This window comes from Lepidochelys kempii, chromosome 2 (genome assembly GCF_965140285.1).
Source record: "Lepidochelys kempii isolate rLepKem1 chromosome 2, rLepKem1.hap1, whole genome shotgun sequence".
Taxonomy (NCBI): Eukaryota; Metazoa; Chordata; order Testudines; family Cheloniidae; genus Lepidochelys; species Lepidochelys kempii.
In genome coordinates, this window is record NC_136381.1 from 167,213,582 (window position 1) to 167,235,630 (window position 22,049).

Below are 22,049 nucleotides of genomic sequence, written 5' to 3' on the forward strand. Positions count from 1 at the left end.
GATTTTTAATGTCTGTTTGAATATGAATTATGAATGAATTATGAATGAATTATAAATGCTGATTAAAAGGATGATTAAATAGTAAAGAGAGGCATCTTTATGTCCTGGCACATCTGATTTCATTTGTTGCAGTGGAACATAGAACATACTGCAAAATCACAGTGATGTATCTGCTCTTTAAAAGTCCAATCCAGCTCACTCTGAAGAAGCCTCTGAGCTACAAAGTTCAAACTTACATTTCAAATGACTTAAACTGGAGGGTTGTTTTATGGTTAATGCTTTGCTTCAGCATATTTTAGACACATGGGTCAGCTTTGCAGTTAGGATCCAAACAAATATAGGTTTGTTTAGAGATGGAGTTTTGATTCAGGCCCTTCTCCAATCTCAGGGTAACTGAAAGTTTGCGCAGACACTGGAAGGTCACTGGTGATTCCTCCATGTAAGTCTACCTTGGAGAACTGCAGTGCTCAGTAATTTGCAAAACTGAGATATAAAACTGGCTTCATGCCATCATGAAAGATCAGAGCAGAATTCAGTAGCTGGAATAAAAGTCCTGTGATTGTTGTTTTTTCTTCGTGATGCCCAGTTTAACCTGCTTTTCTTGTGAACAGACATAGCTAAAGAAGATGACAAACAAGCCTCTTCTCTAAAGAGACCATTTTCGTGAAATAAGGTCACTATTTTTTGACATTTAAAAAATAAATTTAGGCATCAGTTTTTCTGAGACCATTCCACCTTATGTTTCTGGTGCTGCATATTGTGCACACTTATGCAGATGTTACAAGAATATAAAGAGTTGAGTAGCTCAAATTGTATTATTTATTTTTAGAGGGCCAGATTGTGAGTCCTTTGATCACCTTCCCAAGCAGTTACTTATGCGAGCACTGTGACTGCAGTAGCATACTCATGTGACTAACTTGCTCACCACAGTGAGTAAAGTAAAAGATTCACATCTGGCCCTTAGATGTTTTTAAGACAGTGTTCTAGAGCAAAAAGAAAAGGAGTACTTGTGGCACCTTAGAGACTAACCAATTTATTTGAGCATAAAGCTTTCGTGAGCTACAGCTCACTTCATCGGATGCATAAAGTGGAAAATGCAGTGAGGATGTTTTATACACCATGAAAAATGGGTGTTTTATCACTTCAAAAGGTTTTCTCTCCCCCCACCCCACTCTCCTGCTGGTAATAGCTTATCTAAAGTGATCACTCTCCTTACAATGTGTATGATAATCAAGGTGGGCCATTTCCAGCACAAATCCAGGGTTTAACAAGAACGTCTGAGGAACGGTGGGGAGGTAGGAAAAAACAAGGGGAAATAGGTTACCTTGCATAATGACTTAGCCACTCCCAGTCTTTATTCAAGCCGAAGTTAATTGTATCCAATTTGCAAATGAATTCCAATTCAGCCGTCTCTCGTTGGAGTCTGTTTTCGAAGTTTTTTTTGTTGAAGGATAGTCACTTTGAGATCAGAAATGGAGTGACCAGAAAGATTGAAGTGTTCTCCGACTGGTTTATGAATGTTATAATTCTTGACATCTGATTTGTGTCCATTTATTCTTTTATGTAGAGACTGTCCAGTTTGACCAATGTACATGGCAGAGGGGCATTGCTTGCACATGGCATATATCACATTGGTAGATGTGCAGATGAGCGAGCCTCTGATAATGTATCTGATGTGATTAGGCCCTGTGATGGTGTCCCCTGAATAGATATGTGGACACAGTTGGCAACGGGCTTTGTTGCAAGGATAGGTTCCTGGGTTAGTGGTTCTGGTGTGTGGTATGTGGTTGCTGGTGAATATTCGCTTCAGGTTGGGGGGTTGTCTGTAGGCAAGGACTGGCCTGTCTCCCAAGATTTGTGAGAGTGTTGGGTCGTCCTTCAGGATAGGTTGTAGGTCCTTGAGGATGCGTTGGAGAGGTTTTAGTTGGGGGCTGAAGGTGACGGCTAGTGGCGTTCTGTTATTTTCTTTGTTAGGTCTGTCCTGTAGTAGGTGTTTCTCAGTGACGGGTCGGTGGATTGGCACCGATCCCTGAGACCTCCCTGACACAGTTTAGGAAGGCAACAAGCTGGTTCCTGGTATCAGAAGGTTGAAAAACACTGCTCTAGAGCCCCATCCAGCAAAGCCCTTAAGCACATGTTAAACTTTAAGAACAGAAGTAACCTTAATGAAGTCTACTTAGTGAGACTATTCACATGCTTAAAATTAATACACATTGAAGTTACCTCTTAGCTATAAATATCAGTTGCAATAACACAGTTCATTAATCAGCACTTTGCGTAGCTACACTGTATTCCTTATATTTACATACTCCTTCCACAAATGATTAATTGGGCTTGAGAAGAGCAGCTGTAAAAGGAAAAACCCTGTGAAAACATATATAGTAATTATTGCTTATGCTGTTTTTTAAAAAAATAGTGTGAACCTTTCTCGGAATGCATCAGTCTTATCTATCCCAGTTCTCAGCCATTGACACCTGTAGAAACTAATTATTTCATTGCTTTATAGTTATTTGCAAGTAATAAAACTAGAAGTTCCTACTGTTCTCATTCTGCGATAATCCTGTCAAAGTTTGCAGTTGATAATATTAATAACTAGCCTGTATTTCCAAATATACAATTTTAGAATCTCTCTCGTATTTTACTGAGCTGAGTTTTCTTTCACAACCAAGGACTAAATTGTGTTACTGAGGTGTACTGGTTGATAAACTAGGTGAGAGAGTGCAATGTGCATGTGGTAGTGGTTAGGGCATATGGACTTCGGTGGTGCTAGGGAGAGTGCACATGAGCAGACATGCCAAACCTGCAAAAAAACCCTGCAGAAATTGGGTTTGTTTTTGACTTAATTGGCTTGTGAGCTGCTTGTTGATTAGTTTTTGGCTTGTTGTAGCTTGTTGCTGCTTTTTTTTGATCGGCTCTCAGCGAGGAAGGGTAAGGGGGGGACAAGCAGGGGGAAGGGGGGAAGAGAGTCTGGGTGCGCAGCGGGCTCACTACAGTCCCATACTGCATGCTGGAGGAATCTAGTCACATAGAGTGTTTGGGGTTCTTAGGGATTGGCTTGTTTTGGCCTTGTTTTGAAATGGGATTCGCTTGATTTTTGGCTTATTGTGAAAGTCGGGGCGCTTATTTACTGTGTGAAAGTTGGCAACTGCACCTGAGATGTGTAATAAAACATTGCAGTGTGCACTTCTCCTCCTGTGTCCAGAACTACTTAATAGTCAGGGGGTCACAACTCCAGCCATGACTACAACCTGCTTAGAGACTCCACTTTGGGTTTGTCTGCACTACAGAAATTTGCTGCAGATGGGCCTAGTTATGTAGAAGCAAATTAGCTGACATCAGACTACCACAACTTTGCGGTAAGTGTAGAAAAATGTCTGTTACCATGTCAGCTAATTGTGATTTAACATTTGGGTTTTTAGGGTTCAATCTTGTGACTTGTCCAGGTCCACACTGACTGCAAAGTTATGGCCAGCATCATGTCAGCTAAACTGATTCTTCCCAGATGTGTGGTAAAATTGTGTAGGGTGGGGCACCCTTTTGGGCTTCGCTAACAGTGCGAGCTGTACTTGCTGTGATCTAACACAATGCAAGTGGCAATGCTGTGGATGTCTTTCATGTGGGTTTGGTATGGATGGGCGTGGGCTTCTTTTCCCTATCCAGCACCCTGTGCACATGTAACATAAGCTACTTGAGCACATCTATGCAGAGACAGCCACAGTTTGACCCTAACTGGAGGGCAGCAGGTAATGCTTCAGGTGTACTGCAGGATTGAATCTTTCACTTGTATTCCCCCATCAGTTTATCTATAGCCATCTATTGTCTCTTCCATTAGACTGTAAACTCTTTGGGACAGGGACAGTCTTTTTGGGGTGTATTTGCACAGCGGCTAGCATAAAGGGGTTCCTGGTCCATGACTGAGGCTGATATTCACTATGATAACATATATAATAATATGTGTACAAACAGTGACATTTCCTCGGAGTTGTGCTTTGTTTATAGTTTCTTTTGTTTGCCTGAAATCAAATTATACCAATGTCTCAGTGCTTGATCACTGCAAGATTAACGTGTGAGGGTGTGAGTGGAAAGCCAGATGGGATGATCAAAGAGGCAAAAGTCGAAACCAGCGGTGGCGTTTGGGGATGGAACTGGATGTGTCAGGGAGACCGGTAATGGGATACTATGCCTTTCACTGCTAGTTCAGTGGCTCAATGCAGTTCACTTTAATTGGTATCAGATAACAATTACTTGGTGTTAGTGTATGTGAAGTAAGTTGGTAGCCTCAATTCAGCTCTTGGGGGTATGTCCAAACTGCAGTTAAAAACCCGCGGCTGGGTCATGCCAGCTAACTCGGGCTTGGGCTGAGTCTGTTTCATTGCGGAGTAGGCATTCGGGCTTATGCTGGAGCTCAGGTGCTAGGACCCTGCGAGGCAGAAGAGTCTCAGAGCTCAAGCCAGAATGTCTGTACTGCAGTTAAACATTCTCTTTCCTGGAGCCAGGAGAGCTCAGGTCAGCTGGCATGGGCCAGCCGCTGGTGTCTAATTACAGTATATATCCTTACTGGCTGGACATCTACATCACAAAACTCACCCTTATAACTGCTGCTAATAGACACCCTTATGAGCAGTTTCAGCCTCTGTCCTATTGAGTCTTCGGGATAGAATCTTACCCCTAAAGTTGGTTCCTGCCGGTGAGGGTTGAAGCATGATAGCCAGACAGTAAGGTGCAAGCTTGCCTTGGCATTGCTTGTGCTCTACCTGTGTTGTGTGGCTAAACAGAAGAGATTGGTCTGCAGGGCTATTAATTCATCAGCTTTCATCAGCACTAAATTAAAAACAAAACAAGCCAGTGAGAGGAAAATAACGCTTCACCGTGTACAATACAATTGCTTTTATGGACAAGAGTGTCTGTATTTGAATGTGCCCTACACGTCTTCAGTAACAAAATAATACAAGAGAAAAAACTGACAAGCAGAAAAGAGGTACAGCTTCAAAATAATATATTGGTGTTGGGAGCTTGGATATGTTATAACTCTGAATACCACATGTAGCGTCTGGAAGGCAAGTAAAATCATATTAGGGTATCATGTCAAAAATGAGCAATTTACCCCCAGTCCCCAAACAATAAGGCTCTGTTTTTTTTTCTTAACATGCACTCAAGCATGTGTTGTAAATAATTAAATAGTATTCACTACTCACCTGCTGTGCACCTCTGCACTAAGGCAAAACCAATCTAATTCCACATAACACCAGCACAAAGTGCGATCTTCACCACATACTGGTGGTGTGAGTGGGAGCTTGCAGTCCTGTCACAGAGCTGTTGGGTATAAACCTACAGAACTTGTTCAGGCAGCACTCTCACAAACTTCAGTGCGTGCTTTCTGAGTCGTGATTTGGCTCACCAAGTATTCTTTAAAAAAGTTATCCTTGATGCGTTTTAGGGCTTGTTTACACACAATTTTGTGTCACTTTAAATATATTAGTTTAGAAACTGATGTAGCTAAAGCGTACAACTCCCCAGTGTAGATGTGGTCCTATTGGTATAAAAGGCGCTTATATGGCATAACTTACTTCTGTAGTCGGTATTAGGATCCCTGATGGTACCAGGCTCACAAATGTCTAGAGCTTCAGCCTCACTGTCATTCAAGTGAGGGCTCAATACAGGAGAAACTGGATGAAATTCTCTAGTCTGTGTTATACAGGAAGTCAGACTGGTCCCTTTTGAGACTGCAGATTCACAGATTTTAAAACTTTACTCTGGATTTTGTGGGAGCTTTTCACAAACCAAAAAAGCAGCTAGGTGCCCAAATCTCATTGGATTTCAATGGGAGTCTCATTTGTGTCTTTTGAGAATATCCCTCATAAGCTTTTGTTGGGTCCTAAGCAGTGATGAGCTGCCAAAATCTTAACAACAGGTTCCCTCTTCACCCCATGAGGCGGTCGTTGCCCATCCCCAGCCCCCAGGACTCCTGCCCCATCCAACCTCCCCGCGTTCCTTGAAGCCCCCCCCAAAACCCCTGCCCCATCCACCCAGTCCCCTGACTGCCCCTAGAACCGGGCAGGAGGGTTTCATGGGCCACCGTAGTGAGTGCCCACCCCACCCCTTAGAGCCAGAGGCACCTGCCGGGGGGCGAGGTGGGGAGTCCCAGCAGTGCTTACCTGGGGCAGCTCCTAGGAAGCATCCGGCAGGTCCCTGTGGCTCCTAGGGGCAGGGAAGCGTAGCTGGGGGGAGAGCATGGGGAGCGGCCGCTCCCCCACTGATCACATCAAAAGTGGCTCCTTAGGCGCCGACTCCCTGGGTGCTCCGGGGCTGGAGCACCCACGGGGAAACTTGGTGGGTGCAGAGCCTGGCCCCACCCCACGCCTGGCCCTAGCTCACCTCTGCTCCGCCTCCTCCCCTGAACGTGCCGCCTCGCTCTGCTTCTCTGTGCCCCCCACCCCCCACCCAGCTTCCTGCGAATCAGCTGTTCGGCGGGAAGCCAGGGAGGACTGAGAAGCAGGCCGCGGCTTCCCGCTCAGGCCAAGGGTGCAAGGGTGGCGGAGATGATCTGGGGCGGAGAGCGGTTCCCCTGCGCCCCTCCACCTGGGTTACCTGCTGCGGCGCGGGCGGCCCTCCTCGCGTCCCCCCCCCCCCAAGCTCACCTGGGCCTGAGTGGGAAGCCGCCACTTGCTTCTCAGCCTGCCCCGGCTTCCCGCACGAACAGCTGATTCGCGGGAAGCCGGGGGTGGGGGGGTCGGTGGAGAAGCAGAGCGGGGCGGCGCGTTCAGGGGAGGAGGCGGAGCGGAGGTGAGCTGGGGCCGGGGGCAGGGTCTGCTGGTGGGTGCTCTACACCCACCAAATTTTCCTCTTGGGTGCTCCAGGGCTGGAGCATCCTTGAGGTCGGCGCCTAAGGTGCTACTTTTGGCCAGTTAAATTTAGAAGCCCTTTTAGAACTGGCTGTCCCCCGTGGAACAACCAGTTCTAAAAGGGCTTCTAAATTTAACAACCGGTTCTAGCAAACTGGTGTGAACCGGCTCCAACTCACCACTGGTTCTAAACCTGTGCTTTGTGATCAGCCTTCTAGCTTTGTCTTTTGTGTGAAAGCATCAGAATAAAGACAGCAATAGAACAAAAAAGGCACCTTGCAAAGATAAGATAGTGTTTTGAAAAGATAAAGGAAATGGTAATGGAAAGAAAATACCTTGGCCATTGAAGCGTGAAAAGGCTTTTAGAGATGAGCTCTCCATTTTGTATTGCCATCTAATTCCATTCAAAATACCACATTGTCTTATGAACAAAGCACTGTGTGTTATCTCATGCAGGAAATACATTTCCTTAACTAGACAAATATTGTTCAGGGGAAGATGGGCAATAGTTTTTGGGGAGGAAAAAGGCACCTGGTTAAGACAAAAGCAGATAGTAGGTCCTGTGAATGTAGAAAGATGGAATCTACCACAAAGAAACTAACACATACTTATGTACAGATAGAAATGAGAGATACAGACTTTCACTTGAAGACTGGCAGATCATTTTTCATACCTGTCAGATGACTGCTTCCTATTCACTCAAGAATGTAGACACAGTGTTGGTGCAGGAGTCTGAGTCCTGGACAAATGAAAAATATTTAGCAATTATGTAGTACTTTATAAACATTGGGCCTGAACCTGCTATGCTTAGAAGTATTTGGAGTATCTTTCCTATAGCAGAATCAGACCCATTAATTAATTCTAATGGCACCCGTGCAATAAATTATTTTTCCCGTTTTGAGACTGGAAAATTGATGCACAGGGAGGTTAAATTATTTGATTACAGTGAATCTGTGAAAGAGTTAGGATTAGAACTATGGAGTTCCAGACATTTGACTAGATATGCTACATCTCAGCTCAAATCCTGAGTAGATTTTTCATATATACCAAGATGACCCTTGTTTTAAGCTTTCGCCCTTGGCAGGCACTGTATATTTTGAAATTTTACAAAAAGAAATCTATTGATATTCACTCATCCCTGCCGCCCCCCTCCCCCCCGCAACATGCTTATCTGTAAATATTTCCAATTTAAATCTTTCTTGCATTAAAACTAATATTTAAAACACACAAAGCTGCATGGTTTTTCCATCAGTAGAATCAAATCAAAGATCAAAAAGTAAGCTGATAATTATCATTGCTACGCCAGAACCAAATTAATTTTTCCCACCCTGTGCAGGAGGACTTGTTCATACCCTTCAGGGAATCATTATCACCATACCTTTGGGAGCTCTCTGTAAAAAATGTGGCAGCATGTAAAAGCTACGCGTGAAAATGCATATCTATAACTTAAAGAAAGAAAGCTTGAAAAAAATGTAGTTTTATAGCCAAAGCAAAACCCAGAAAGCCAGGTAATTCATAGTTATGGGCTGGGTTTTTTATTGTTGTTGTTTGTTGTTTAAAAGTGTGAAAATGAAGAATTAAAATAACTAAAACAAAATTCACTCTTCCCTGGGCCCTCCCTCAATGGGAACCATTCTGTTAATGGAGGTGTAATTAACCGTTGGAACAATTTATTTAGGGTCGTGGTGGATTCTCTATTACTGACCATTTTTAAATCAAGATGGAATGCTTTTCTTAAAGATATACTCTAGCGATTATCTTGGGGAAGTTCTGTGGCCTGTGTTGTACAGGAGGCAAGACTAGTTGATCAGAATGGTCACTTCTGGCTTTGGAATCTATGAATGTGGGTCTGTGATAAGTATTTCAACTGCTTGTCAAATGTTAAAATTATTTTAATGCAGGAGTGGTACATATGTGCTGTTGGGTAAGACCATAAACTATCTATGCTGAAGACACTAGTGGATTATGAAGCATTCTATGTACATCAGATTAAGTTCCAACGACAATACTCTCTGATTATCCTAAAATCACAAAAATTAACCATACTTCCTTTCCAAAATAGCCTGCGAATGCCCTGGTCACCATATACACATCCTTGGCAGTCCCACCATCAACTTAAGTGGGCAGAAATACTATGCTAGCTTTCTGTGCCAAAAGTATATTTTGCTCGTAACCTTTAAAAGACTGGGATTTTCCAAATGAATATTTGGGAGCATGCGTATATACTGCATGGGGAAGGGCGACAGGCACAAATTCTGCTCTTAGTGAGATCAGGCTAGTGAGCTGCTCAGCTCTTCCTGCACGGTGATGAGTGCTCTTAACTTCTGCGGATGTTGGTGGGTCCTCAGCCTAAGAGCCTGGTAGACGGCTCTGAACACTTTGCAAAAGTAAGCCCATTTACCCTCATGCTTGTTAACATGACCTTTGTGCTAGAGAAAAGACAGAACTCTGGGATTCTCTGTTCAGGATGCTGAAATACACAGGGTCACTGCAGTTATCAGGATATCTAGTCCATGCACTGAGGAAAGCAACCTGTGCGGTACAGTGTCACCACACAAGGTGTGTCTAAGTTTAGTGATATTTCAGGTATGCAGACTGTTTGTTTTGTTTTGTTTTTTGTCATGGGAGTTGGAATGCCAAGGCTGCATCATATTGCACTTTTATTAATAAATAACCAAGAGAGGTATAGGTCCAAAGGGCTTTTGGCTTGTTCTCAGTGCACTGCTATGTCTTGGTGGTGTGAAGAGAAACAAGGGACTACTATTCATCATTTCTGCAGTGCTGCTTCCACTTGCTGTACTATGGAAGAGCTGTTTTTGTTTTTCCCTTTGAGGAATCTAATCTCAAGGAGGCAAATCTGAGATTTAGGATAATGCTGCCAGAGGATTTGTTTATATCACCAAGTTATTTCCTTGCCATATCCATTTTCTTCCATTTAGAATATATTGTTATAAGGAATTTCAGCCTTTCGTAAACAGTGCTATATATCTACGGAGAAATGGAGCACTGTATGTAATAATAGCAACCACTTATTTTTATTTTATCTTGTATTGGGGCACAGAGTGAACCATTCTTATATAACTTACAAACAGGTTGAATCATCCAGGCTAGAAGTGTTCTTGACTGTAATTTTATCAGCAGCCTGGTAGCAGGGATTATCAAGAATCTCACGACTGTTCCGGTGTTTCTTGTGAAAACACTCTTTTGATGTGGAGTTCAAATTAGTCTGGAGAATTGCCAGTGGCCAAAGAAAGGTATGTTATTATTTTTAAATGTTAGGTGCATTAAAATGTGCTTATGGTGTGAAATGTGACTATGTAAAAAATACACCACCTTAATCTACAGATCTGCTCTCTCTGAGCATTAGGTTAGCAACAAAACTAAGCTTTTATGACTGTATACTCCAGTTTGTCCTGCCAGAACGTCATAGGTACGAGAGAGTGAGCTGGATCCCAGTCTGGCTCATATACTCTTGCATCAATAGAATTCCTAGCAAAGTTCTGATGTTGGAGAGGATAGAAGTCTGCAGGACTGCTAGCAGAGGTTATTACCCCAGAGGGGTCATATCTGGGCATACTTGGGTCACGACCATGACCTCGTGTGCATCAATAAGTCAAGTGACTGTAGGGCTGCTTTGCGGGAGTGTACGCTGCATGTTTTATACACATTCAGTAATGGTCACCGGTGAGTATGCAGCCCACCCCCAGCTCTTCTCCAGGCATTAGACCTGGTTTTCCACTGCCGCGTTCTTTGTGTAGTCATAAACAACAGTGCAAAAGGTCTGCAAAGTGGGTTAAAAATATGATCAAATCAAAATGATAGCATTTTTCATTCCCCTTGCATTCCAATTTGCACAGGTATAAGTAGGCTTGGTAGAATTTGTTTTTTAGTTTTCTATAATTTTGACAGATAATATCTGGTTTTAAGTGGGATTTTTTCTTAGATTTAAATTTTCACAGTTAAAGGAAATTATCAGGGGTCGGGGGAGGGTCAGACAGTGGGAAGGGTCACAATTATTTATTGACAGCAGACTTTGAGGTTCAAAAAAGTTAAAGCTTTATCAACCGTTAAAATATAAATTTCAAAATCACATATCAAAATATACATAGCAAATATATAATACTTCAAAAGTCTAAATCGTGGCATTTTGCCCATAAAGTCTTACTTTGTATAACTGTAAATTTTTACTGTTTTAATGGAAAAAAAATTCGGCAGTTTGTATGTGTACGGTGAAATCAACATTTACCAATGAAAATCAAATCCACCCAAGTCTAGGTATAAATTACATGAGGCAGTAGGTCATCAGCTCCAGCGTGTCTGTTCCTGTCTTACTGTGCATTGGAAAATAACAGGCAGCTTCATGTTGTTCAGAACTGAATATCCCTTTTACTTTCTCTCTCTCTCAGTTCCATTACCATCTTCTCTCAGCTTTCTGTTCCTAATCGCTTCTTCCTCTTCTTAAATTTCTGACTTTTTCAGTGTCACAGCTTTCTCAGTCTTCCTCTTGCTTTCTATTCAGTCTTCTCTCCACTTCCATTGGTCCCTCATAGAGTTGCAACTGCAAGTAAGTGACAGTAAAAGTCCGAATGTCCCTGGAGTCCAGAAAACTCACCTTGCTCCTTCCTCCCTGCTCCAGTTTCCTTTCTGCATCAGTAATACAGAATGAGAGACTGACCTAACACAGAAGAACAGCTCAAGAAATCAGGACTTGTTTGATTTTTGAGCAGCCACGTCCCTGTGAATCATTGTGTTTGAGCCAGTGTGTAGCTATAAATGTTTGTGCAATTGTCTTACTAGAAAAGGGTTGGCAAACTTTTGGCTGGGTCAGGGGTGCAGGCTTTGGGCAGCACTTACCTCGAGCAGCTCCCGGAAGCAGCAGCATGTCCCCCCTACAGCTCCTATGCAGAGGAGCAGCCAGACAGCTCTGCGCGCCGCCCCATCCGCAAGTGCTTCCCTGCAGCTCCCATTGGCTGTGGTTCCAGGCCAATGGGAGCTGCGGGGGCAGCACTTGGGGCAGGGGCAGCGTACAGAGCCCCCTGGCTGCCCCTACATGTAGTAGCCGGAGGGAGGACATGCCGCCGCTTCTGGGAGTTGTGCGGCGTCATGGCACATACAGAGCGGAGCAAGTCCCCAACCCCTTTCCCTGGCTGGATCGCCAGAGCAGGGCAAGCCCCAGACCCTGCTCCCCGGTGGGAGCTTGAGGGCCAGATTAAAATGTCTGAAGGTCCGGATGTGGCCCCCAGGCTGTAGTTTGCCAACCCTTGTACTAGTATATGGAGCCAGGGCAGGAACTGAATCATTAACAATCATCTGATTTATTTACTTCTCAATTTACTAAGCTGATTTATATTTAAATAGGTTAGTTCTACCTGATCTGCACTGATGCCATTGTACTACTCTTTCTTCCTCTTAAATAGTAGCTGTCTGTGGGCGATATTTATTGCCTGCATAGGCATGGAGTAAAGGAAGCACTGTCCCATAGCTGTATCATGGGTAATATCATAGCATTCTGGTGACCATCTCATCCTATGGGCATTTTCAGGATAAAGAACAATTTTCAGGCATTATATTGGATTTCTCAGACTGAAGCTTGTCATGGGAATTGTCAGTCTAGATGCAGATGGTGTCAGTCAGATTTTTTGCTAGCTTTGGGGTCCCAACTATTAGGTGTGAGGCAGCTGTTCTGCACCGTACCACCAACATACTTCCGCTTCCAAGCCTGTATGTTTGGCCAAGGAAGGATTACTCCAGCATAAGGGTGAGCCAAGATGGTGTACAGCTGATGTAGGGGCTTCTGTGTCATGCACCCTGGTTTAATTTAAATCTTTTATCCTGAATCCAGTTGTGTCCTTGGTTGATCTTCTGGCTCAGGCTCATAGTCCTTTTTTGGCACTCTATCTGTAAGGAGGCTACATCCCTTTGGGATTTGCCATGATGATAAAGGTCAAGGTCTTACTCAGTGTTAAGCTTCCCAGAGTTTGATCTCTCTCCGTCTCTCCCTGCTCCCTTTTCTAACTAATTCACATCTCTATGATATGCCTTTTTTGGTGTGTTCTGGGCCTTTTCTAGGTTTCTGCTCCATATGTATTATGTAGCAGGAGAGCTCACCCAAATCGGGGCGGGGAGAAGAAGAAAAATCCCTGAATCTGGATCACCGTTTTTTGTTGTTTTTTTTTTGTTTGGTTTTTTTTTTGTAAATTAGTGTGATCAACATTGCACTGCTTTCCCATCTATGTTATCTTAAAATCTGATGTAAGCAGGGCATGACTCTAATGAGACTGGGTCATTAGGATACTAGTTATCAGAACCGATTTTCTTAAATATATGCACAGTATGAGGTCAGCTACTCCTATTGCATTAACGTTTATATGGTATTTATCATGTGTCTGCCTGGCTACCTACAAACAAATGAGAAAGTAAAAGTTGACTTTGTGTGGAACTTCCTCTGTTATTAAGGATGTTTGTTGTTTGATGCAAGTTGGTGCAGCTGTATCTCAAAAATCATGTAACCTGTTTCTGGAGAATGATGGGTTGATGTCAGGGTGTATCCACAGAGCTATACTCTCCTGGTGTAAAGAGCCACCATTCACATGATACTGTATGAACCATCTCTTATTTTTCCAAGGTATGCCAGTGTTCAGTGCAACGGCTTCTTGCTCAGCAGAGGAGGAGATGCTGTCTCATGTGTTACAGTTCCTAACCCTCCTTTCTTATGCTTAGAGATGCACTACTCTCCTGTGTAACAAGACACTGTCCTCAAGCAGCTTGCGCTAACGTTTAAATATAAATTGATTTGGGGGGTGATCAAAATCCAGGTCTTGACCTGGATCCATGTTTGGCGGTTTGAGCCCATTTCCCATCGCCCTGCACTATATACAATAGCACGATACCTAGGCTAAATCATTTGAAAATAATTAGGTTCCAATGATGATGCTCAGTGAACACAGTTGAATTTACTTCTGCATCTCTTTTTCTTATTATTATTGTCAGTATGTTCTACTATCCAACTGTATTTTCATATTTATCATTTGAAGCCTAAATTTAATTCAACTGGAGTCTATTGGAAGTTTCATTAAAATTGCTTTTTTTCATCTTTTCTGGTAAATATGACAAAATCAAAAGGAATATGCCTGAGGAAGGAGTGAGAAAGGACTGAAGTACTTGGCTCCATGAATAATGAACAGTTAGTAATGTGTTTTGATGTGGTGTCATTGTGGAATTTGACCATTAGTTTGCCCAAAGATCATTTAGAGCCAAATGATGCTCTCATTGAAGTCCATGCAAGTAGGACCAGGCCCTAAACCCCAAAACTAATAAGATAGCACAGCAGCTGTTATAACAGTCACTGGTATTTCTGTTGAATTAGGGCCTGTTTCCAAGCCTGCCAAAGTAAATAGGAGTCTTCCTACTGGCTTCACTGGGCTTTGGATCCACCTCTTTCATACACAAAATCATAAACATATAATGTTACTGTATGTGGATTATTTAAATGACCCAAAATAACTTTGAGTGAGGTTTTTCCTCCATATTTACCTCACTTATGCCTTTGTATTAGGATTCCAGGTTGATGTGTTTCATGTTACCTGTTTACCATCTCTGTATTTTGTAGGCACACCTTTATCACCCAAAGTGGAAACAATTTACTCCATTTAATGCTCTATTTTATTAAATTTTGTGGATATACAGAGAAGGAAAATAGCTGTGAAGAATGAATAGATATCAGTTCAGAGAGGAGAGAATATATGATACAGGAATGAATAGATCAAATTCTTCAGCCTGCTGGAAGTCAGACTAGATGATCCTGATAGTCCCTTTTGTCCTTTAAAAATCTATGAATGACAAGAGGGGCAAAGTTCAATGAGGGAGAGAGATCAGCTGTTTATCATTCATTGTTACGTTGCATTGTTAAAGGTTAGGTTATGGGTATCGTTGTCTTATTTATTATATTGCATTAATTGTACTAGACATGTCCTTGTTCCGCTCAATTTACTGCACAAATGATGAATGGACAATGGAGTGTTTAGAGAAATTGAAACAGAGACATTGATAGGGAGTATCTCCTCACTTCTGATTCTTTAAGGACTTGATCCTGATGGGGCCTGAGCACCCTCAGCTCTTACTGACTTCCATGGGAATTCACGGTGCTCAGCACCTCACAGATTTGAGACCTTAATAAGTAAGCTTCTCTGGAACTAACGCTTCCCATGTCTTGGGGCACAGTTGTGCTCTGTCCTGCTCAAGTGCACAAGGTGTGGAGGGGAGAAAGTATAGGCCTAACTTTGCTCCCAGCTGTGAAAAAGCTGTGCAGAGCATGGGAATGATCTGCATTTTATATATATATATATATATATATATATGTGGGTTTAATGGATTTGTTTGCTTGTTAAGAGTTAAAATTAGTTCTGCTTAGATTTTGGGTTGCAGAGAAAAAGGTAGTAAGTGCAGAGAAACTTAATTTCCTGGTACTCAAGTGCACAATACTGTGTATCCACTATTGGGAGACCATAGCCAACTCTTTCTGGAGAAATGCATAAATCACTTTGCATCAGCTGCAGGGTTCCAAGTCAGACAAAGGAAGTTTTATCCATTCGAAAGACCCTTTGTTTAAGATTTCAAGGTCTGCTTGCGAGCTGAGGTGGGAGACTTATTGTGGGTGCGTCAGAATGTTAGGGAGGCAGCAGTTAGAGGGGGCAGCCTGTCTCGCCCAGCCCCAGTGCTGGGGGTGTGCCTGGATTAAGTGGAACTTGTCTAAACTGGCAGGGAAAGGCTGGGTTTGAGTAAGAAATACCCATCTAGGTTTTTATTGTTTTAATCCTGTTTCTCTCTACTTGTTAAATTTCTATAGCTCAATAAACCGTACTTGTTCTTGAAGAAGCTCTCATGTGTCACGGTAAGTCATTTTGATGACAAACTCCCAGAGAGAATTCTGTAGCTGGGCCCAACCCCAGCTGGGCTGGCTGAGGTAATCAGGGTGTTGTAGCCTGGTGATCCCATCTATAGAAGTGTGAACCATCAAGTTCCACTCTGGGATAAGTGCAGGCAGAGGCCTATCACTTGGAAAGAGTGGCCAGGGAGAGACAAGGGAAGAGAGATCAAAGGTGCTGTTCACCCGTGAACTGTAAGAGAAGCCAATGGGATTTTTACCATTGACTTCAATGAGAGCAGAGTTAGGCCTATACTGATCGCTTTTGAAAAGCCCACCCTTTGTGATACACTGAATACACAGGAATAACATTTGTGCCATGGAGATGTGTGATGATCAAACAGTGCAGAGCATTTTGGGAGAGGTCAGAAACAGGTGGTGATAATCTTGGGATGATGTGCACAACAGATTCCATGTTATTTTAAAGAAAAAGCTGTAAAAATAAAATAGAACTGTAGATATAAAAAGTTCCATGATAAAGAGAAATAACTTCCACTGTAGGAGCTGTTATAAATGACCTAAGATAAGGGAAATGCTTCCTTTCCCCTGATAACACATGCTTGCACTTCTCATCAAAGGAAGTAAATTTGAAATCACTAACTCTCTACTTCTTTTTATTTCTTAAGGAGAAAAATGAAGGCTCGAGCTCCCCCTCCACCAAGTCAATCTCTTGCTGCAAGTCAAATTCAGGGTGAACAGAAGTCAGTCACAGAGCTGGGAGTAATCCCTGATCAGAGCCTGGTGACCATGAAAGAAAATCTGATAAACAGGACAGTGGACTTCACAGTCGTTTTACCAAGTGGTGTGGAACAGAAGAGCAATGTACATGGGAGGTAAGGCACTAATCAGCTCTGTCATCCTGGAACCTCCCTTCACCAATATCTTGCATTTTTAATAGGTAAACTCACCTTTCTCAGTATTGATGGAGTTTGTCTCTTTTTCACCCTTCCCTGTAGGACTGTTAGTTAGAGAGAAAATTATAACATCAATGGGCTTGATTATGTCCCCTAGAGCTATGCTGATCTCATCCATCCCAAATGGAAGAGGAATTCTGCAGCCATTGTTCCCCCATTTTCCCCAGGACCCCTCAGAGGATCTGTAGAAAGAGGACATGGGTAGTCCTTCCACAGTTCTATGGAGCTGTGGGAGACAAATAATAGTGTCTTAGGCTGTAGCACATTTCTGTAGCCCCCAGCTACAATGGGGATTCCCCTTTACAGGGATCCTGGTGAGAAACACTATCTGTGAGGGCCCCGGCAGTGTGGCTGTATTGGAACCAGTCAGCTAGGGCACAGATGAGCATGTGCCACTGGGAAGCAGAGCCGATGTGGATGTACATGGCCTTTATCTTCACTAAGCCCCAAGAAATGAGTCCATGTATATCTCGGAGATCTGCTGGGTTTCTACGGGGAAGCAGAGAAAGCAGCCTCCTGGTGTGTGAAAGTGGCAAGAGAATAAAGGCAGGGGAATAAGAATCCTGTCACCAATGAATAAAGATTGGGGAGAAACATTTCTGAGGAGACTGCTGAGGTAGTTTCTTCCTCTGGACCCCCTCTAATGGAATTTGCTATGGAAGGAGGGATGTGGCCCATTAATAATACTTTAAAAGCAAAAAGAAAAGGCGTACTTGTGGCACCTTAGAGACTAACCAATTTATTTGAGCATAAGCTTTCGTGAGCTACAGCATCCGATGAAGTGAGCTGTAGCTCACGAAAGCTCATGCTCAAATAAATTGGTTAGTCTCTAAGGTGCCACAAGTACTCCTTTTCTTTTTGAAAATGAAAGAAGAGGCCTAGAAAACGGAACAGATTCAGAAAATGAAGAATCGTTGGCCAAAAAGTGCAGATATTTCATCAGCAAACCCGAACAAGCTCTGAGTGTCATGCAAAGCATACTAGCCATGACAGGCCTAGTGATCAAGGAAATTATTTTCCTTCCAAAAACAAATTTGCAAAAGCACTACAATTATAAAGGGCCCTATTGTGATCTTTTGTAGGGGGGGCAGAAAGGTGAATGAAAAAGGAAACTACATTTAGTAGCTATATGCGCTTGAACAGGGTATTGGAATTTATAGCTGCCTTTGATTTTCATGGATGTTTGTTATCCCTACCATGGCTAGTGCTAATATTTTATATATTGATCCAGTCATTTGATTTGTGTACCCAAGGGTGGCAGGGGATATTGGAAATACACCAAAAGTTGCTAGGTGCTGGATTTAGCCTTTGAAAGTTAGCTGAAAATGTAGCATCATCTATAATCAGACTGTTCCCCATAGGTTAATTATTTATGGAAGCTGAAGTGTATCCCAGCAAGGGTGTGAAATAAATTATGTTCAATGAGCCAAGTAATGCATTGCCATGGATCTGTGTGGAGAACTCCTACTGGTGACTATGAACATAGGGAAGTAACATCACAGGGCTGAGGAAATTGGCTCTAGGTTAGGATTGATCAAACTTTCAAAGATTTGAAGGTTGAAAGTAGTTGAGAGAAATGCCTAAAAGTTCAGCTTCTTTCTGAATTTTATGTGAACTATCTTAACTTCTCAAGTCTGCAAAATTGGGTTGGGAGACTCGCAATAACAATTCCAGTTTTTGCATTTCCATTTCTAGACCTACTTGAAACAAGAAAGTGAAAAGACTTTTAAAAGTAAAAATGTAATGGAGGAAGAAGTTTTATGAAAATTTTTAATTTGGGTTCAGTTATAGTTTGAGACACACATCTGAGCCAGTTCTTATTTTAATCAATCTTATTTTAATCAGTTACATCTGTTTCAAATGGTATCATAAGACTTTGCATGTTGATCAGTACATAACAGCCAATGAGGATAGAATCAAAGATAGATTTTTAAAGCAGCAGGCCGTAACTTCATCAAACTTCAATTTCCCTCCTGCTCTGCCTGACTAGTGCAGGGATAGAGCAGAGATGATGTGTGTCGGGGGGGACGTGCGGTTCATGTGCCTCCCCCCAGATTTCTGCCAGGGTTTGCTTGCTGGGCCGCTTACCTGTGTGACAGCTCCCAGGGCTGGCAAACTGAAAGCTGTGGCCTTGTGAAGAGGCAGCAGCAAATAGGTGGGAGCTGCAGGGAGAGCCACTACTTTCACTGCTGCCTCTCCCTGCGGAGTGAACACCTGGGAGCTGCAAGGAGGGGCTGCTGAGAGTGGGGTGAAGGCGTGACTCAAGCTGTTGGGAGTGGGGCAAACCTTTAAATTGTGCCCCCCTCACGATCAGCAGGTTACAGTCGTCTCTGTCGAAAGAAGAGAGGCCATCCCCATGTTCTTCTTCAAGTAGTGTCCTTATGGGTGCTCCACTTTAGGTGTCTGTGTGCCCCTGCACTTCTAATCGGAGATTTTTGGTAGCAGTGTCCCCTTGAGCCCCCGCAAGTGCTCTCCCTCCCTCCTGGTCTGCCTGGAGGCTATTTAGCACTTCAGGGGTGAACCCCCCTTACTTCCTTCTCTACCAAGTTTGACCCAAGGAGCAGTTGTCGCTTCCTTATCTGTGTCATTAGTGTAACCCTTCTGCCTGTCAGAGTTGGCAGCAACAAGGGCCGGGTTCAATATCTAGGGGATCCATTCCAATAACACAATGCAAACCGGCTCGAGCCCCCACCCAGTGGCCTGGGACAAATATATACCACCCCTGCTGGGCGCCTCCAAGAGGCAATACTTCCCCTCTCGCAAGCACATAGTCTGAGTGTAGCAAAAAGCCTTTTAATAACACAGAGAAACAATGTGGCATTATGTTGGGGAAACACCACCAACAGGATTCATAACACAACCCATGAGCAAAAACCCACCCCAAGCAAATTGGGGCATGCCCCTTTCCCTTTGGTTCTTGACTCCGGCAACCCCAAATCACCCAAAGTCCCAAAAGTCCAATGACCCAAAAGTCTCTGTCCCTGGTCAGGGCAGCCCCAGAGTTCGAAAGCTTATCTGTGGAGCTTTAACTCCCAACCTGGGTGGAGATGGGACGGGGGTAAGAGGCACCTTACATGATCTGAAGCTGACCGCCCCACAGCTCCATAGGCCTCCGCTCCGCTCCACCAGCCGCCCCACGAACTCCTTCGCTCAGCTCCGCTCCGCGGCCCACAAGCAGCTCCCGCCGTCCCACGAACTGCTCCACCAGCCAGTCCACAAACTGCTCCGCGTCCCACCAGCAGCTCCCGCCGTCCTACGCACTGCTCCACCAGCCTGTCCACAAGGCACTCCAGCCGTCCCGCAAACTGCTCCACAATAGATCTTCAGGCTCCCCCACTACTTAACACAACGCTCAGTGATTTCAGCTCTTAGTCAGTTCAGCTCTTTGGTGAATTCAGCTTGTAGTAGGGGAGCCTCAGTGCTGGTGCACTATTAGCCCAAAGTGAGCTCAGCGGCCTGTAACTAGACTCCTAATGGAATCAAAATTGGCTCTGATATTCCACAGTGGAGAGAGGAGGAAGTGCAATTAGCACTCACCAAGGGGCCCATACCACCAAGTATTAATACTTGTCCCCAGCCTCTCTCCATTCACAGAGTTTTAAAACCCATGACCCTTGCCTAGCAAGTGCTACTTAGTTGATGGTGAGTCCCTCCATCATAACAAAAGGCCAAGTACAGTTCCAAGCACAGTTCCCATAATCAGGGTAATAACAATTTATTCTTCCTGCCCCAATAACAGAGACACTGGGGATCCCACAGCAGCCAAAGTGACCATTTGGGCAGCTATGGCCTCATTCTAGGCGGGTGGGTGTGCCTATGCAAATGAGATAGGCCCCTGAAGTTCTTTTCCACAACTTGCCACACCTCACCGCCAGATGTCAGGGTGGAGTTCATCCTGACACTGCTTACATTAGCATAAGTAGTGTTTGGTTTGTTACCTTTGTTCTCCCTAAAAGTACTCAGGCTAGTGTTCTGTTTTATTTTGTTTTATTTTATTCCTTTGGCTTAAAAAGAAAAGAGAAAAAGGAAAAGAACTTCACTTTCCTTCCCTGTCTGGGGGCATCTCTCCCCCCCCGCCCCCGGGCATCTAGTAGACACATAATTATTTTCTTTTTCAGTTTTTTTTAAAAAAAGGCTCTTCTGCATATTCCTCCCTGCTAGAGGATGACACCCCCTGCCCAGGGGCTTGCCTGGCTCTCTCTGCTCCAATCGGTGCCTCTCCTGCCAGGAGTCAGTTCCTGTAATGGCCAGACACTCACTGTGCCTGGGAGACCCTCACAGAAGTGCTTTACCTGCCACACCTAAAACTGCAGCCTCACGGGAGCTGGGAGCTGAAGTAAAAATTCCCCCCTGTAGAGAAAACACTTCAGTCTGCAGGGGACCCCGGATCACCCCCGGAGCCTTCACTTCAAAAGGGGTCGAGTGGTGAAGAGAGAGAGAGAAGAAGAAAAAGAAGCCACCGGCAGACTCCCCCTGGAAAGACTCCTCCGAGCAACTGGCCAGCCAGAGGGGTGTTCCCCAGTGCGGCCATCTCGGCAGGGACCCCCGAGTAGCTGGCCAGCCTGTGGGACGCCCCAGAGCCACCACCTCAGTAGGACAATACCAGCAGAGGAACCTCCTGCTGCGAGCTCAGGGCAGGGAAGCTCTGGAAGCTGAAACCTGAGAAGGGGCTTCCTGCTGTGAGCTCTGCCCTGCTCTGAGCTCTGCTCTCCCCACCCACAAGGGGCTTCTGTGAGCTCTGTGCTGCTCTGAGTTCTACTCTGGGCCCCGAGAGGGCACAGTTACCGTACCAGCCATGCTAAAAGAGCGACCCAGAGAAGCCCTGCTGTCAGCTCTGCTTCAGCACCCAGACACCAGAGGCTTCCACCATCATGCTCTGAGACAAGGGTACAGTCCCCTAAGGAGAGGGGACAGTTACCGTACCATCTCTAAAAGAGCGGCATAGAGAAACCCTTTAGTACCAGATGCAACAAAACTCCCATCTAGGAAGCGTTCTGAACCTTCCCAACCATTGATACCGACTACAGACACTCCTCTGGGGTTCCGGATGAGCCCATGGTAACACAGGTGGTCTGATACTCTGGAGACCTGTTCCCTCAGTACCCAGGGAGAGACAATTACCATACCATCTCTAAAAAAGTGGCATCAACAAACTTTTTGTACTGGGCAAAATTCTCATTTAGAGAGTGCTCTGCCCAACTATCGGTACTGAGAATGTACCACAGACCCTCCTCTATGGTACCAAATGAACCCATGGTACTGCATTAGCTCCGGTACCCTGGAGACCTGGTGATTGGGGAAGAACCACAATCCCCATTACTTGGTACCAGGACCCCAGTATCGAGCACACCTCGGCACCCAGAATCGCTC

General features: G+C 44.2%; 1 protein-coding gene across 9 annotated transcripts in view; it reads left to right on the forward strand.

Moving 5' to 3' along the window:
* COBL (cordon-bleu WH2 repeat protein) overlaps positions 1-22,049 on the forward strand; it is a 233,747-nt gene that overhangs the window by 54,722 nt on the left and 156,976 nt on the right. For 8 of the 9 annotated variants that reach the window (XR_013635369.1, XM_073332702.1, XM_073332705.1 and 5 more), the window contains exon 2: positions 16,392-16,598. Coding sequence is in view for 8 of the 9 variants with exons in the window: in XM_073332702.1 (XP_073188803.1) it covers positions 16,392-16,598 (207 nt within the window). In the remaining variant the exon portion in view is untranslated. Of the gene's footprint in view, positions 1-9,586; positions 10,097-16,391; positions 16,599-22,049 lie in introns of those variants that run through there. The other variant, XM_073332703.1, reaches the window with a different exon arrangement.